We start from the raw sequence: 16,531 nt of genomic DNA, 5'->3' as shown, positions 1-16,531 counted from the left end.
GTATTTTAATCAATGCCACTCTGACATGGCTCGTCCTAATATTTATATATTCTGTTCTTTTTACGTTCAGATTTGTTAATTGTTGTGAATTAGATACTAGCATTTCACTGCACCCGCAACAACATCTACTAAATGTGTATGTGACCAATAATATTTGATTTGTAAATATGATATTGTCAAGTTAAAATGTTATTTGTGTATGGAGTACAGGAGGCTGCTAAGGGGAGGACTGCTCATAACAATGGTTGCAATGATGTGAGTGGTATTGAGGTCACTTGTTTGATACCATCACATTAATTCCATTCCAGCCATTACTATGAGCCCGTCCTCCCCAATTAAGGGTCCACCAGCCACCTGTTGTATTGCTCAGTCCGTAAATTTAAAGGTTACATTTAAATTATGCATCAGCCACTTTCCTGGATGATTTTTCATTCTGGCCAGTAGCTTTTCAGTTGGCGCTGGCCCAGTATGGTGCCTTTTAAAAAAATATATATATATATATATATATTACCCCTTTTTCTCCCCAGTTTCGTGATATCCAATTGGTAGTTAGTCTTGTCTCATCACTGCAACTCCCGTACGGACTCGGGAGAGGCGCAGGTCGAGAGTCGTGTGTCCTCCGAAACCCAACCAAGCCGCACTGCATCTTGACACAATGCCCACTTAACCCGGAAGCCAGCCGTACTAATGTGTCAGAGGAAACACTGTGCTCCTAGCAACCGGGTCAGGGTGCACTGCACCCGGCCCGCCACAGGAGTCACTAGTGCGCGATGGGAAAAGGACATCCCTGCCGGCCAAACCCTCCCCTAACCCGCCCCATGACGACGCCCCATGAGTCTCCCCGGTCGCGTCCAGGCTGTGATGGAGCTTGGACTCGGACCCAGAATCTCTAGTGGCACAGCCAGCATTGTGAATTTACCGGTGTCAAGCCCTGCATATTTTTAAAGATGGCTAGTCATTTATTAGCCTGGTTCTGTATGGAATACAGGTACGTTATGGGACTGGTCAATATCATAACAAATCTGCCCAGCCAAATAATGTACTGGCGCAATCAACTGAAGTAGTTGGTAGCACCAGTGGAAAAAGTTAGTCTAGACCCCTAGGCCAGTCTGACTCTGTCTCTCTCACTGTGTCCCGAATAGCACCCAAATTATGGGCACTGATCAAAAGTAGTGCACTATGTAGGGAATTAGGGTGCCGTGTGGGACATAAACCACTGACTGAATGACAAATTAGATCCACTACCAGTAAACACTGAAAAGGCCCTTGTTGTGTTAATGAGGGACTACAGTAGTTAACAAAAGACCAGTCACAGCCCCTCTGGTGTGTTCCAGGTTGTGAGGAGGAGTGTGAAGAATGTGGAGGGAATTCCTCTGGAGAGACTTGCCATATCAACAACAAGTGGGACACAATCATGAAGTGGAACGACATTTATTGGATATTTCAAACTTTTTTAACAAATCAAAAACTGAAAAATTGGGCGTGCAAAATTATTCAGCCCCTTTACTTTCAGTGCAGCAAACTCTCTCCAGAAGTTCAGTGAGGATCTCTGAATGATCCAATGTTGACCTAAATGACTAATGATGATAAATACAATTCATCTGTGTGTAATCAAGTCTCCGTATAAATGCACCTGCACTGTGTTGTTGATTCTTCACAAAAAAATACAGTTTTATATCTTTATGTTTGAAGCCTGAAATGTGGCAAAAGGTCACAAAGTTCAAGGGGGCCGAATACTTTCGCAAGGCATTGTATATATTGTAATTTGTCTTATTTTGAATTAAATTATTCCAATTATATATATATATATCACACACTGAAGTTGCTGACCAAGACTACATTGAATGTTCCTGAGTGGCCTAGTTATAGCTTTGACATAAATCGGCTTGAAAAATCTATGGCAAGAGTTAAATGACTGTCTAGCAATGATCAACAACCAACGTGACAAAGATTTGAATCATTTTTAAAAGAATAATGTGCAAATATTGTACAATCCAGGTGTGCAAGGCTCTTGGTGTTTTCACACTTGGTCGTGCCCCCGAATCAAACTGAACTGAGACCATCTCGAGAGGTGGTCCGTGTTCGGTTCGCTTGTTTCCGGAACCCGATTCCCTTTTTTTTAGGGCAATGTGAACACAACGCTCCCCATGTTCTCTTGTCATTTTTTCCTGCACCACACACACGACTACTGCAACACCGTTTTCCCCTGCCATAACCCCTCACATTGGTGCCACAGAACAGAGATGATGTGAATGTTTGCAGAAAAAAAAGTGTGCTGTTTTTGAACATTGATTAGCGTTTGTCAAGGATGCCATTACAAAATATGTGTAGAGTTTTGTACTGACACAATGTTCAGATTATTTGTTTGCAATATGTGATCTATAGGCAAAGAGCTTCATAAGATGTTTATGAATTGTGGGTTTGTATAGTGTGACAAGATTGTCACAACACAGGGTACAAAATCAACGTCAGCTCTTAAAGGGGCAGTAGTCTATAATGTGTGGGAGTGGGGGGGGGGAAATACTGCATTATTTCATCTTCAGTATTCTTCTGCTATTTATTCTATTACCAATAATATTTACATGTTAATATTATTTTGATTTTAATTGTCATCTTTCCAAGGTGCATTTTGCAGAAATCGCTCCGTCATTTCCTGGTTGCAAAACTTCTGTTTTGACTAATTTCAGTATGTGACAAAACAAGGCAATATAGTGTAAACCGCTGTGAAATATATTTTCCATTGTACAATCTAAACCGCTGTGAAATATATTTTCCATTGTACAATCTAAACCGCTGTGAAATATATTTTCCATTGTACAATCTAAACCGCTGTGAAATATATTTTCCATTGTACAATCTAAACCGCTGTGAAATATATTTTCCATTGTACAATCTAAACCGCTGTGAAATATATTTTCCATTGTACAATCTAAACCGCTGTGAAATATATTTTCCATTGTACAATCTAAACCGCTGTGAAATATATTTTCCATAACCAAAAATATAGTATTTTCAGCTGTTTTTGAAGCTGGTGTTCAAAACCGAATGTAAAAGACGCAAAAATGAAACGGAAGCATAGAAATGGCGCACATAGAACAGATCTACTGCTTCTTAGACTTGCATTCAGTGAGTGACTTATCTGTAACTCACATTTCTATGTGTATTTAGTAAGGTCACCCAAAAAGTTACACATTGCAGCTTTAACTAAATGCAATCTATTAGCTTCTAAAATGTAGGTACACTGTATCTAGCTGTCCGAAAACACGTTCTGATGGAATTGCTTGGCCTCACTTTGTTAAAACCCAGAGTGCATTGAGTGACTGTTCCTAAAGTAGCAATGTGATTGCATGGAGGACTCAGGCCAAAAAATAGGTGAAGTGAACTGGAAAAAGAGTTCAGTCCTCATTTGAAAGGGCAGTGTGACTACAAAGAGAACCGAGTTCTCATTCCAAGTTATTTTGCTTTTACCCCAGAGTTCTCTTTAAAGAGGACTGACTATATGTTAAAACACCTTTAGACTTACCCAGGAAGACTCCGTTGTAACTGCTGCTAAAGGTGATTCTAACATGTTGACTCAAGAGGTGTGAATAATTTGTTGATTTGATTTCTGTATTTCATTTTCAATAAATGCCTAAACATGTTTTCACTTTGTCATTCTGAGGGTATTTTGTGAATTCAAGCTGTAAAATAACTAAATGTGAAATGGGTCCAAGGGTTATGAATACTTTCTCTCCCCCAGATCTCTCTAACCTGTGTCTTCTCTCTCCCCACAGGTCTCTCTAACCTGTGTCTTCTCTCTCCCCCCAGGTCTCTCTAACCTGTGTCTTCTCTCTCCCCACAGGTCTCTCTAACCTGTGTCTTCTCTCTCCCCCCAGGTCTCTCTAACCTGTGTCTTCTCTCTCCCCCCAGGTACAAAGGTTCAGTTCAGAGACAGTAGCTGCCTTCATAGCTGTGGTGGGCATCCTCTCCATTGTTGCTCAGGTTGGTGACTTTTGACACTCGTTGTGGTGTTTTTATACTTTTCGTATCAATACTCTGCCTCGCAATAGGTCCCAGAGACAGAGTTGACATCTGTAATGAACGACTGATTGGCTGATTTTGTTGGACTACCTGCTATGTTCCCTTTGTCAGACGATGGTTCTGGGGATTCTGATGCGCTCCATAGGGAATAAGAACACTATCCTACTGGGCCTAGGCTTCCAGATACTACAGCTGGCCTGGTACGGCTTCGGATCTCAACCATGGTCAGTACCAACTACCTTTTAATATACTATCACTAACCCTAACATACTGGCCATAACTAACCCTGACCTTCACCCTGACCCTAACATACTGGCCATAACTAACCCTGACCTTCACCCTGACCCTAACATACTGGCCATAACTAACCCTGACCCTAACATACTGGCCATAACTAACCCTGACCTTCACCCTTACCCTAACATACTGGCCATAACTAACCCTGATCTTCACCCTTACCCTAACGTACTGGCCATAACTAACCCTGACCTTCACCCTTACCCTAACGTACTGGCCATAACTAACCCTGACCTTCACCCTTACCCTAACGTACTGGCCATAACTAACCCTGACCTTCACCCTTACCCTAACGTACTGGCCATAACTAACCCTGACCTTCACCCTTACCCTAACATACTGGCCATAACTAACCCTGACCTTCACCCTGACCCTAACATACTGGCCATAACTAACCCTGACCTTCACCCTTACCCTAATATACTGGCCATAACTAACCCTGACCTTCACCCTGACCCTAACATACTGGCCATAACTAACCCTGACCTTCACCCTGACCCTAACATACTGGCCATAACTAACATACTGGTCACTCAACCCCTTTTAAGCACAACTTTTTGTGGAACAGGGGGACTGAGGGGATAGGGGAGAGAAAATAGTCCTGATGCTCTGTGTTAGTGGTTAGTCCCCGGGAGAGAAAATAGCCCTGATGCTCTGTGTTAGTGGTTAGGCCCCGGGAGAGAAAGTAGTCCTGATGCTCTGTGTTAGTAGTTAGGCCCCGGGAGAGAAAATAGTCCTGATGCTCTGTTTGTGTTGTCTTATGGTGGTTACTGTTAGGTGTGGCTGCAGTGAAGAGAAGTTGAATACAGGCCAGTTTAGTCCTTGCTCTGATGTCTCTGTGAGGAGGATTTCCCTGTTTCCGCCCCCTGACTATATGACTTGTCAGTACACTGGTCTGTTGCATGCTTCCTCTCTGGAGTGTGAAAAGACTTTGTTAAAGATTCACCTCAAATGAAAAGTAACTTTTTCTATAGTGATGTTACGGTGTGAGCTGAGGGTTCAGGCGGTGCGGTGTGAGCTGAGGGTTCAGGCGGTGCGGTGTGAGCTGAGGGTTCAGGCGGTGCGGTGTGAGCTGAGGGTTCAGGCGGTGCGGTGTGTGTGTGTGTGTGCGCACAGTTTCCTCTCTTGCCACGATTATGAAGTTGGGTGGGGGGGTGTGCGCGCGTAGGGTGGTGGGTAGATTTTGTCATTGACAGGTAAGACTGTCTATTTCAGCAGCCCACATTGGCCGGTGGTCACACAGCGTTTTGGACAAGGGGAAAAAAGTTCAGCCAAAAGTTTATCCACGTGTAGAAGTTGGTTTAATTGACAAATGCTACCAAAGTGTGACTTTGTCCTCGTTTCTTTACCAGCTGCATCGTTTTGGTCACACGCTAAGTTGTTTTTCAATGTTACTTCGAGTTTGCTGCAATTTTTTGCCGCTGGGAAGACGCCTGTCAGATTTCTTTCATCGTAGACAAACGAGTGCCCAAGTTACCACGGTAATGGCCTTTCCCTTAAATTAAGAGTCAACCGTTTTGAATGTTATATTGTTTTTGTGCATCTCTGGTCGATGTTCTACTGATTTAATTTTTTCCCCCTGGGGTCATTTCATGTTTTTATGTGTATCTGAGCTAGTGCCGTTCATGTTATGTGTATCTATTCCAGCAGGAAGAAATTAGTCCGGTATGACGTTGCATTGCGAAAACGCCGCTCTCACTACACTGGAAGTTAATAGGAATACGACTTTTAGAATGCAGAAAAATGATCATGTCAGATTTCAATACTGGCCAAGTCATAATGCTGGAGGTTTTCTTCTCTCCAATGAGCCATTGATCATATTTTGTTTATATATTCCTACCTCGAATTTAAAAAAATATATTTAACAGAGGGTCGAACACATTTCTCCTATTTGTCTGCCTCTTCAGTCCAGGGTGCATTGCATGGTAACCGTTGTAAATGTCAGACCCCACTCTGTGAGGCACATCGATCTGCAGGTTGAGCAAGTACATTAGTGTCTAATTTGAGAAACGGAAGCTTGAGGACTTGTGAGGTACAAGTCCTTAAGCTTTATTAAATAGAACCCGCAAAACACCCGTCTCAACGTCAACAGTGAAGAGGTGACACCAGGATGCTGGCCTTCTAGGCAGAGTTCCTCTGTCCAGTCTCAATGTCAATAGTGAAGGGGTGACACCAGGATGCTGGCCTTCTAGGCAGAGTTCCTCTGTCCAGTGTCTGTTTTTTTTGGCCATCTTAATCTTTTATTTTTATTGGCCAGTCTGAGATATGGCTTTTTCTTTGCAACTCTGCCTAGAAGGCCAGCATCCCGAAGTCGCCTCTTCACTGTTGACGTTGAGACTGGTGTTTTGTGGGTACTATTTAATGAAGCTGGCAGTTGAGGACTTGTGAGGTGTCTGTTTCTCAAACTAGACACTCTAATGTACTTGTCCTCTTGCTCAGTTGTGCACCTGGGCCTCCCACTCCTAATTATCTACTCGTCAGCTTAGAGCTCTGAACTAGGGTAATATATTAGCCCTATCACTCATTTTGTGGCAGGGAAGGCACTGTGTTGATTAGTAATGTTCAGTTCTAGAACTGTTCATCTGTTTTTACTATTGTATCTAAATGATTTATTTTAACATGCATTGGTTAAAAGACGCAGGTCCCAAAATTAAATTAAGCATGTCCTTAAATTAAGCAATATACCCCATTACTTCATACTAGTAATACATGCTCATTCGTTATATTTTTTGGGGTGTAATAATGGCAGAAAATATTTTGGCAGATTTTTTAAAAACAATCCGTGGCTGGTCGATGTCTCTTTTAAATGTACCTGGTGGACTGAAGTTAATTTCCCACCGTGTGTGTGATGACTGCTACCTGACCCAAGCCCGACGGACGCCAACATTATACATCTGGATTAGGGCTGGGTAGGGTCTGTTTTTCATCAATATCTAGGTTCCGGGTAGGGTCTGTTTTTCATCAATATCTAGGTTACGGGTAGGGCCTGTTTTCTCATCAATATCTAGGTTACGGGTAGGGCCAGTTTTCTCATCAATATCTAGGTTACGGGTAGGGCCAGTTTTCTCATCTATAACTAGGTTACGGGTAGGGCCAGTTTTCTCATCAATATCTAGGTTACGGGTAGGGCCTGTTTTCTCATCAATATCTAGGTTATGGGTAGGGTCTGTTTTTCAACAATATCTAGGTTCTGGGTAGGGTCTGTTTCTCATCAATATCTAGGTTACGGGTAGGGCTCTGGTATCACCAAATTGATCACTAATGTTTTGAAGCTGAGCCATTTGCACGTGCTCTGCTGCACAGTGCATTCATATCTGACTAAGATCATAACATGGTGTCAGAAGTGTTTCAACCTTGTCAGATATAAAACCGGAGAGATTATTTCACAGAAAATAATGTTCCTTGAGTTTTGTCAGAGTTTTGATTGATTTAAAAAAAATAGCTAACTGCTCATGTCTCGTCATTGAGCAGGCCAAGTGGGGCTGTTGCTCTGGCTACTCACAGACCCAGAGCCGCCATTAGCAGAGTGCATGCAGGGCGAGCTGCCTGTGCACAGGGAGCGAGTGACAGACTGAGAGGCCATCTAATGGATGTACTAACAGAGGAAGTGGTTTCGGGCAGGGCCGGACTTTAAATTTAGCAGAAACGATCAGGCCTGGGTATGGTAGAGCCTGAATGTCACGAGCATGGGTAGGGCTCGGTCTTTAAAATTCCACGCTTGTGTGACAAGGTGTGTGTTGTCGTGTCTTTGGCTATGCCGGATTAAGTGATATGACATGCTATTCTATAAAATAATTTATCCGTAATTAATTTTACCTGATTGAACTAATCATGTAAATGTAATTAACTAGAGAGTCGGGCACCACAAAATAATATTTATAGAGCTGTTATCTTCTGAATAAACTCTTAAAGACCTCGTAACATTTCACATCAATAGCAGTCAATATTAATCGTCATCTTAATTCAGTCTCATCTGAAAGTTGTAAGTTCTTGGTTATCTTCACATACCCTGGCTAACAAGTTGAATCAGCAAAACAAAATTGGGTTTAATTATTTATTTACTAAATACCTAACTAATCACACAGAATTACACATACACATAATTAATCATAACTTGATTTACAAATTACATCATAAAGGAAAACATCCCTAGCGGGTGAAACAGATATGACCGCTTGTTACACAAAAGAAAAGGGGCTGGGTTTGAGTGAAAGAGTGGGAAGACTGAGGAACAAAGGGCGAAGCTGTGCTATCAGTTTTTTGTAAATATTTTTTTATTTTATTTTTTTTTACCTTTTTAACTCGGCATGTCAGTTAAGAACAAATTCTTTATTTTCAATGACTGCCTAGGAACAGTGGCAGGAACAGTGGGTTAACTGCCTGTTCCACAACTTTTTGTGGAACAGGGGGACTGAGGGGATAGGGGAGAGAAAATAGTCCTGATGCTCTGTGTTAGTGGTTAGTCCCCGGGAGAGAAAATAGCCCTGATGCTCTGTGTTAGTGGTTAGGCCCCGGGAGAGAAAGTAGTCCTGATGCTCTGTGTTAGTGGTTAGGCCCCGGGAGAGAAAATAGTCCTGATGCTCTGTTTGTGTTGTCTTATGGTGGTTACTGTTAGGTGTGGCTGCAGTGAAGAGAAGTTGAATACAGGCCAGTTTAGTCCTTGCTCTGATGTCTCTGTGAGGAGGATTTCCCTGTTTCCGCCCCCTGACTATATGACTTGTCAGTACACTGGTCTGTTGCATGCTTCCTCTCTGGAGTGTGAAAAGACTTTGTTAAAGATTCACCTCAAATGAAAAGTAACTTTTTCTATAGTGATGTTACGGTGTGAGCTGAGGGTTCAGGCGGTGCGGTGTGAGCTGAGGGTTCAGGCGGTGCGGTGTGAGCTGAGGGTTCAGGCGGTGCGGTGTGAGCTGAGGGTTCAGGCGGTGCGGTGTGTGTGTGTGTGTGCGCACAGTTTCCTCTCTTGCCACGATTATGAAGTTGGGTGGGGGGGTGTGCGCGCGTAGGGTGGTGGGTAGATTTTGTCATTGACAGGTAAGACTGTCTATTTCAGCAGCCCACATTGGCCGGTGGTCACACAGCGTTTTGGACAAGGGGAAAAAAGTTCAGCCAAAAGTTTATCCACGTGTAGAAGTTGGTTTAATTGACAAATGCTACCAAAGTGTGACTTTGTCCTCGTTTCTTTACCAGCTGCATCGTTTTGGTCACACGCTAAGTTGTTTTTCAATGTTACTTCGAGTTTGCTGCAATTTTTTGCCGCTGGGAAGACGCCTGTCAGATTTCTTTCATCGTAGACAAACGAGTGCCCAAGTTACCACGGTAATGGCCTTTCCCTTAAATTAAGAGTCAACCGTTTTGAATGTTATATTGTTTTTGTGCATCTCTGGTCGATGTTCTACTGATTTAATTTTTTCCCCCTGGGGTCATTTCATGTTTTTATGTGTATCTGAGCTAGTGCCGTTCATGTTATGTGTATCTATTCCAGCAGGAAGAAATTAGTCCGGTATGACGTTGCATTGCGAAAACGCCGCTCTCACTACACTGGAAGTTAATAGGAATACGACTTTTAGAATGCAGAAAAATGATCATGTCAGATTTCAATACTGGCCAAGTCATAATGCTGGAGGTTTTCTTCTCTCCAATGAGCCATTGATCATATTTTGTTTATATATTCCTACCTCGAATTTAAAAAAATATATTTAACAGAGGGTCGAACACATTTCTCCTATTTGTCTGCCTCTTCAGTCCAGGGTGCATTGCATGGTAACCGTTGTAAATGTCAGACCCCACTCTGTGAGGCACATCGATCTGCAGGTTGAGCAAGTACATTAGTGTCTAATTTGAGAAACGGAAGCTTGAGGACTTGTGAGGTACAAGTCCTTAAGCTTTATTAAATAGAACCCGCAAAACACCCGTCTCAACGTCAACAGTGAAGAGGTGACACCAGGATGCTGGCCTTCTAGGCAGAGTTCCTCTGTCCAGTCTCAATGTCAATAGTGAAGGGGTGACACCAGGATGCTGGCCTTCTAGGCAGAGTTCCTCTGTCCAGTGTCTGTTTTTTTTGGCCATCTTAATCTTTTATTTTTATTGGCCAGTCTGAGATATGGCTTTTTCTTTGCAACTCTGCCTAGAAGGCCAGCATCCCGAAGTCGCCTCTTCACTGTTGACGTTGAGACTGGTGTTTTGTGGGTACTATTTAATGAAGCTGGCAGTTGAGGACTTGTGAGGTGTCTGTTTCTCAAACTAGACACTCTAATGTACTTGTCCTCTTGCTCAGTTGTGCACCTGGGCCTCCCACTCCTATTTCTATTCTGGTTAGAGACAGTTTGTGCTGTTATATGAAGGGAGTAGTACACAGCGTTGTACCAGATCTTTGTTTTCTTGGCAATTTCTCACATGGAATAGCCTTCATTTCTCAGATCAAGAATAGACTGATGAGTTTCAGAAGAAAGGTCTTTTGTTTCTGGCCATATTGAGCCTGTAATCGAACCCACAAATGCTGATACTCCAAATACTCAACTAGTCTAATGAAGGCCAGTTTCATTGCTTCTTTAATCAGAACAAACGTTTTCAGCTGCGCTAACGTAATTCCAAAATGGTTTTCTAATGATCAATTAGCCTTTTAAAATGATAAACTTGTTTTAGCTAACACAACGTGCCATTGGAACACAGGAGTGATGGCTGCTGATAACGGTCATTCGTTCTACTGTCTGAAAAGGTACAGAACTGATGCAGCATTTTTTTAGTTTTTTTGTCTGAAGTTCTCAATTCTCTCTGGACATGCTACTGTAGCTGTGTTCTATGTCTGTAAAGGGGTGCGGTAGATATTTAAGTTAACATCTTAGGTTGCTGGTCGTTCGGTTGCCAGACGTGACAGTCGTTCAGTCTTTTTGTTAGCTTGTGCCACTAGAGATTCTGGGTTCGAGTCCGGGCTCTGTCGCAGCCGGCCGCGAGCGGGAGACCCGTGGGCAGTGCACAATTGTCCCAGTGTCGTCCAGGTTAGGGGAGGGTTTGACCGACAGGGATGTCCTTGTCCCATCGTGCACTAGCAACTCCTGTGGCGGGCTGTGCGCAGTGCACTCTGACACGGTCGCCAGGTGTACGGCGTTTCCTCCGACACATTGGTGCGGCTGGTTTCCAGGTTAAGTGGGCATTGGTTGGGTTGTGTTTCGGGGGACGCACGGCTCGACTTTCGCCTCTCCCGAGTCCTCCGTACGGGAGTTGCAGCGATGAGACAAGACTGTAACGCCCAATTGGATACCACAACATTTTTGCGAAAAGGGGTAAAAAAAAAAATTATCTACTCGTCAGCTTAGAGCTCTGAACTAGGGTAATATATTAGCCCTATCACTCATTTTGTGGCAGGGAAGGCACTGTGTTGATTAGTAATGTTCAGTTCTAGAACTGTTCATCTGTTTTTACTATTGTATCTAAATGATTTATTTTAACATGCATTGGTTAAAAGACGCAGGTCCCAAAATTAAATTAAGCATGTCCTTAAATTAAGCAATATACCCCATTACTTCATACTAGTAATACATGCTCATTCGTTATATTTTTTGAGGTGTAATAATGGCAGAAAATATTTTGGCAGATTTTTTAAAAACAATCCGTGGCTGGTCGATGTCTCTTTTAAATGTACCTGGTGGACTGAAGTTAATTTCCCACCGTGTGTGTGATGACTGCTACCTGACCCAAGCCCGACGGACGCCAACATTATACATCTGGATTAGGGCTGGGTAGGGTCTGTTTTTCATCAATATCTAGGTTCCGGGTAGGGTCTGTTTTTCATCAATATCTAGGTTACGGGTAGGGCCTGTTTTCTCATCAATATCTAGGTTACGGGTAGGGCCAGTTTTCTCATCAATATCTAGGTTACGGGTAGGGCCAGTTTTCTCATCTATAACTAGGTTACGGGTAGGGCCAGTTTTCTCATCAATATCTAGGTTACGGGTAGGGCCTGTTTTCTCATCAATATCTAGGTTATGGGTAGGGTCTGTTTTTCAACAATATCTAGGTTCTGGGTAGGGTCTGTTTCTCATCAATATCTAGGTTACGGGTAGGGCTCTGGTATCACCAAATTGATCACTAATGTTTTGAAGCTGAGCCATTTGCACGTGCTCTGCTGCACAGTGCATTCATATCTGACTAAGATCATAACATGGTGTCAGAAGTGTTTCAACCTTGTCAGATATAAAACCGGAGAGATTATTTCACAGAAAATAATGTTCCTTGAGTTTTGTCAGAGTTTTGATTGATTTAAAAAAAATAGCTAACTGCTCATGTCTCGTCATTGAGCAGGCCAAGTGGGGCTGTTGCTCTGGCTACTCACAGACCCAGAGCCGCCATTAGCAGAGTGCATGCAGGGCGAGCTGCCTGTGCACAGGGAGCGAGTGACAGACTGAGAGGCCATCTAATGGATGTACTAACAGAGGAAGTGGTTTCGGGCAGGGCCGGACTTTAAATTTAGCAGAAACGATCAGGCCTGGGTATGGTAGAGCCTGAATGTCACGAGCATGGGTAGGGCTCGGTCTTTAAAATTCCACGCTTGTGTGACAAGGTGTGTGTTGTCGTGTCTTTGGTTATGCCGGATTAAGTGATATGACATGCTATTCTATAAAATAATTTATCCGTAATTAATTTTACCTGATTGAACTAATCATGTAAATGTAATTAACTAGAGAGTCGGGCACCACAAAATAATATTTATAGAGCTGTTATCTTCTGAATAAACTCTTAAAGACCTCGTAACATTTCACATCAATAGCAGTCAATATTAATCGTCATCTTAATTCAGTCTCATCTGAAAGTTGTAAATTCTTGGTTATCTTCACATACCCTGGCTAACAAGTTGAATCAGCAAAACAAAATTGGGTTTAATTATTTATTTACTAAATACCTAACTAATCACACAGAATTACAAAATTACAAATTACATCATAAAGGAAAACATCCCTAGCGGGCGAAACAGATATGACCGCTTGTTACACAAAAGAAAAGGGGCTGGGTTTGAGTGAAAGAGTGGGAAGACTGAGGAACAAAGGGCGAAGCTGTGCTATCAGTTTTTTGTAAATATTTTTTTATTTTATTTTTTTTTACCTTTTTAACTCGGCATGTCAGTTAAGAACAAATTCTTTATTTTCAATGACTGCCTAGGAACAGTGGGTTAACTGCCTGTTCAGGGGCAGAACGACAGATTTGTCAGCTCGGGATTTGAACTCGCAACCTAGTCCAATGCTCTAACCACTAGGCTACCCTGCCGCCACAGTATCTTATGCATTCTAAATTACCGCACATTTGGAAAGGAAAATGCAATAAATACTCTGAGCTGCTCTTCGGTAGGTTGATGGTAGATGGAAGGCCGTGTTGCCCAACCGAGTCCTTTGTCCTTTGAAGAATGTCACTGCTGGTAAAGTGGATACTTTGTAGTAACGTCGTTGTGTGGTAGATGGAATACTCTCTGTTCCTTCCTAACCTGCGTTTGCAGCTGCTGTTGCTAACTCAACGGCTAGGAGGTATCACTTCTGTAGTGAATAAGAGTTCAAAGTTCATACCATTCACAACCAAAGCTCACGCTGATGTTGGCTTCGTTCTGTAGTTATTATCTGAACCATTCTGACATCGGACCGTTGTCCTCACTTCCTCGGAACAGGAGATTATATTGTCGTCAAGGCTTTATATAGGAAGGGAGAGGAGGGCGTGTTTGAAAAGTTTTATAGCCCATGTCCCTTCACGTGGGCGGGCCACTGAGTGAGCAGCAATATCTTATGAAAACCCAAATCTCACATTTTAGAAGCTAAAATCACATTTCATGCCATTACGAATAATTTCATATTCAAACATTTAAATTGAACAACAATTCAATGTGAATCCAATAACTCTGATGTGTAGACTTTCCACTGTAGAGTTTGTCATATTATTGATGAGAATGCCTGACAACCGAACTGACATCATATTCATTAAGTACCACCGCTTATGTTCAATTGGTCGGATTACCAGAATATAGTTCATTTCCCCCCACCTTCTGATGTTCCCAGAATCTCTGTTAACCAAGGGTTTTGCAAATGTAACCTCAGTGGGGTAGAGAGGGAAAAAGGGGGGAAGAGGTATTTATGACTGTCATAAACCTACCCCCCAGGCCAACGTCATGACAGTGTGTAACGATGTGTGTGTTCTCTCTCCCATCAGGATGATGTGGGCAGCAGGAGCGGTAGCAGCCATGTCTAGCATCACGTTCCCAGCCGTCAGTGCCATCGTGTCCCGCAACGCAGACCCTGACCAGCAGGGTAAGCTAATGCTAGCAAAAACTGTATTAGCCTCAATATGAGACTGCCAAATCGTAAATTGAGATCTGGAATGTTATACCAGATCACGTACACTGCTTAGTCTCGTACACTTGCTCTCAAGATTGCAACCTAAATATTCATCATTATTCAAGACCATTGTAGTGAATATGTCAGTTATATGGGGAAACGCAGTAGCGGAAGGTTGGGCTGGGCGTTATGCCCCAGATATCATATTGCAACATTTTTTATTTTTTTTTCTAATAAAAGTTTTATGTTTTCTGAGTAGTTTGTGGAAACACATCAATTATCATTGATTTCAACGAGGCTTGTTCTCTCCTGGTTTGTTTTATACTGTTCAATATTAAACTTCAAACAAATTTTCCATCATCAGAATAATTATTTTCCTCTAAACAGGTTTCTATCCAACTTTTTTTTTAAAAGCGGGTAAAGTACATGTCACGACAGGCCTGATGGAAACAGCAAATTTGTCTGTAAACTTTCCAAATGCTGACAAGACAAAAAACAACACGCTTGACAAAGTGGTATCTTTTTTTTGTGTCGGTAAGATGTGTTTTTGAGAGTATTTCGAAATACCAATGGTATGATTTTTCAATACGTAACACAAATTAATGTCTGTTTTAGGGTGCTATGCCACTACTTGCAGGCAGTGGTGGAAAAAGTACCCTACAATCATACTTGCGTGAAAGTAAAGATACCTTTTAATGGAAAATGACTCAAGTAAAAGTTACCCAGTAAAGTTACCCAGCCCTCTTACTGCTGGTAGGAACAGACCCTCTTACTGCTGGTAGGAACAGACCCTCTTACTGCTGGTAGGAACAGACCCTCTTACTGCTGGTAGGAACAGACCCTCTTACTGCTGGTAGGAACAGACCCTCTTACTGCTGGTAGGAACAGACCCTCTTACTGCTGGTAGGAACAGACCCTCTTACTGCTGGTAGGAACAGACCATCTTACTGCTGGTAGGAACAGACCCTCTTACTGCTGGTAGGAACAGACCCTCTTACTGCTGGTAGGAACAGACCCTCTTACTGCTGGTAGGAACAGACCCTCTTACTGCTGGTAGGAACAGACCATCTTACTGCTGGTAGGAACAGACCCTCTTACTGCTGGTAGGAACAGACCCTCTTACTGCTGGTAGGAACAGACCCTCTTACTGCTGGTAGGAACAGACCCTCTTACTGCTGGTAGGAACAGACCCTCTTACTGCTGGTAGGAACAGACCCTCTTACTGCTGGTAGGAACAGACCCTCTTACTGCTGGTAGGAACAGACCCTCTTACTGCTGGTAGGAACAGACCCTCTTACTGCTGGTAGGAACAGACCCTCTTACTGCTGGTAGGAACAGACCCTCTTACTGCTGGTAGGAACAGACCCTCTTACTGCTGGTAGGAACAGACCCTCTTACTGCTGGTAGGAACAGACCCTCTTGCTGCTGGTAGGAACAGACCCTATTGCTGCTGGTAGGAACAGACCCTCTTACTGCTGGTAGGAACAGACCCTCTTACTGCTGGTAGGAACAGACCCTCTTACTGCTGGTAGGAACAGACCCTCTTACTGCTGGTAGGAACAGACCCTCTTACTGCTGGTAGGAACAGACCCTCTTACTGCTGGTAGGAACAGACCCTCTTACTGCTGGTAGGAACAGACCCTCTTACTGCTGGTAGGAACAGACCCTCTTACTGCTGGTAGGAACAGGCCCTCTTACTGCTGGTAGGAACAGACCCCCTTACTGCTGGTAGGAACAGGCCCTCTTACTGCTGGTAGGAACAGGCCCTCTTACTGCTGGTAGGAACAGGCCCTCTTACTGCTGGTAGGATCAGGCCCCCTTACTGCTGGTAGGAACAGACCCCCTTACTGCTGGTAGGAACAGACCCTCTTACTGCTGGTAGGAACAGACCCTCTTACTGC

At 43.1% G+C, this 16,531-nt stretch overlaps 1 protein-coding gene across 1 annotated transcript in view; it reads left to right on the top strand.

The window, feature by feature from the left end:
- The window catches only part of LOC139386842 (major facilitator superfamily domain containing 14A2), a 46,197-nt gene that overhangs the window by 23,359 nt on the left and 6,307 nt on the right, over nucleotides 1–16,531 (top strand). The window contains exons 8-10 of the mRNA XM_071132691.1: nucleotides 3,910–3,981; nucleotides 4,132–4,244; nucleotides 14,506–14,603. Of these exons, the coding sequence (XP_070988792.1) occupies nucleotides 3,910–3,981; nucleotides 4,132–4,244; nucleotides 14,506–14,603 (283 nt within the window). The remainder of the gene's footprint in view (nucleotides 1–3,909; nucleotides 3,982–4,131; nucleotides 4,245–14,505; nucleotides 14,604–16,531) is intronic.

Source organism: Oncorhynchus clarkii, chromosome 28 (genome assembly GCF_045791955.1).
Source record: "Oncorhynchus clarkii lewisi isolate Uvic-CL-2024 chromosome 28, UVic_Ocla_1.0, whole genome shotgun sequence".
NCBI lineage: Eukaryota > Metazoa > Chordata > Actinopteri > Salmoniformes > Salmonidae > Oncorhynchus > Oncorhynchus clarkii.
The sequence above is the reverse complement of the archived record's forward strand: the minus strand, read 5'-3'. Positions and strand labels throughout refer to the sequence as shown.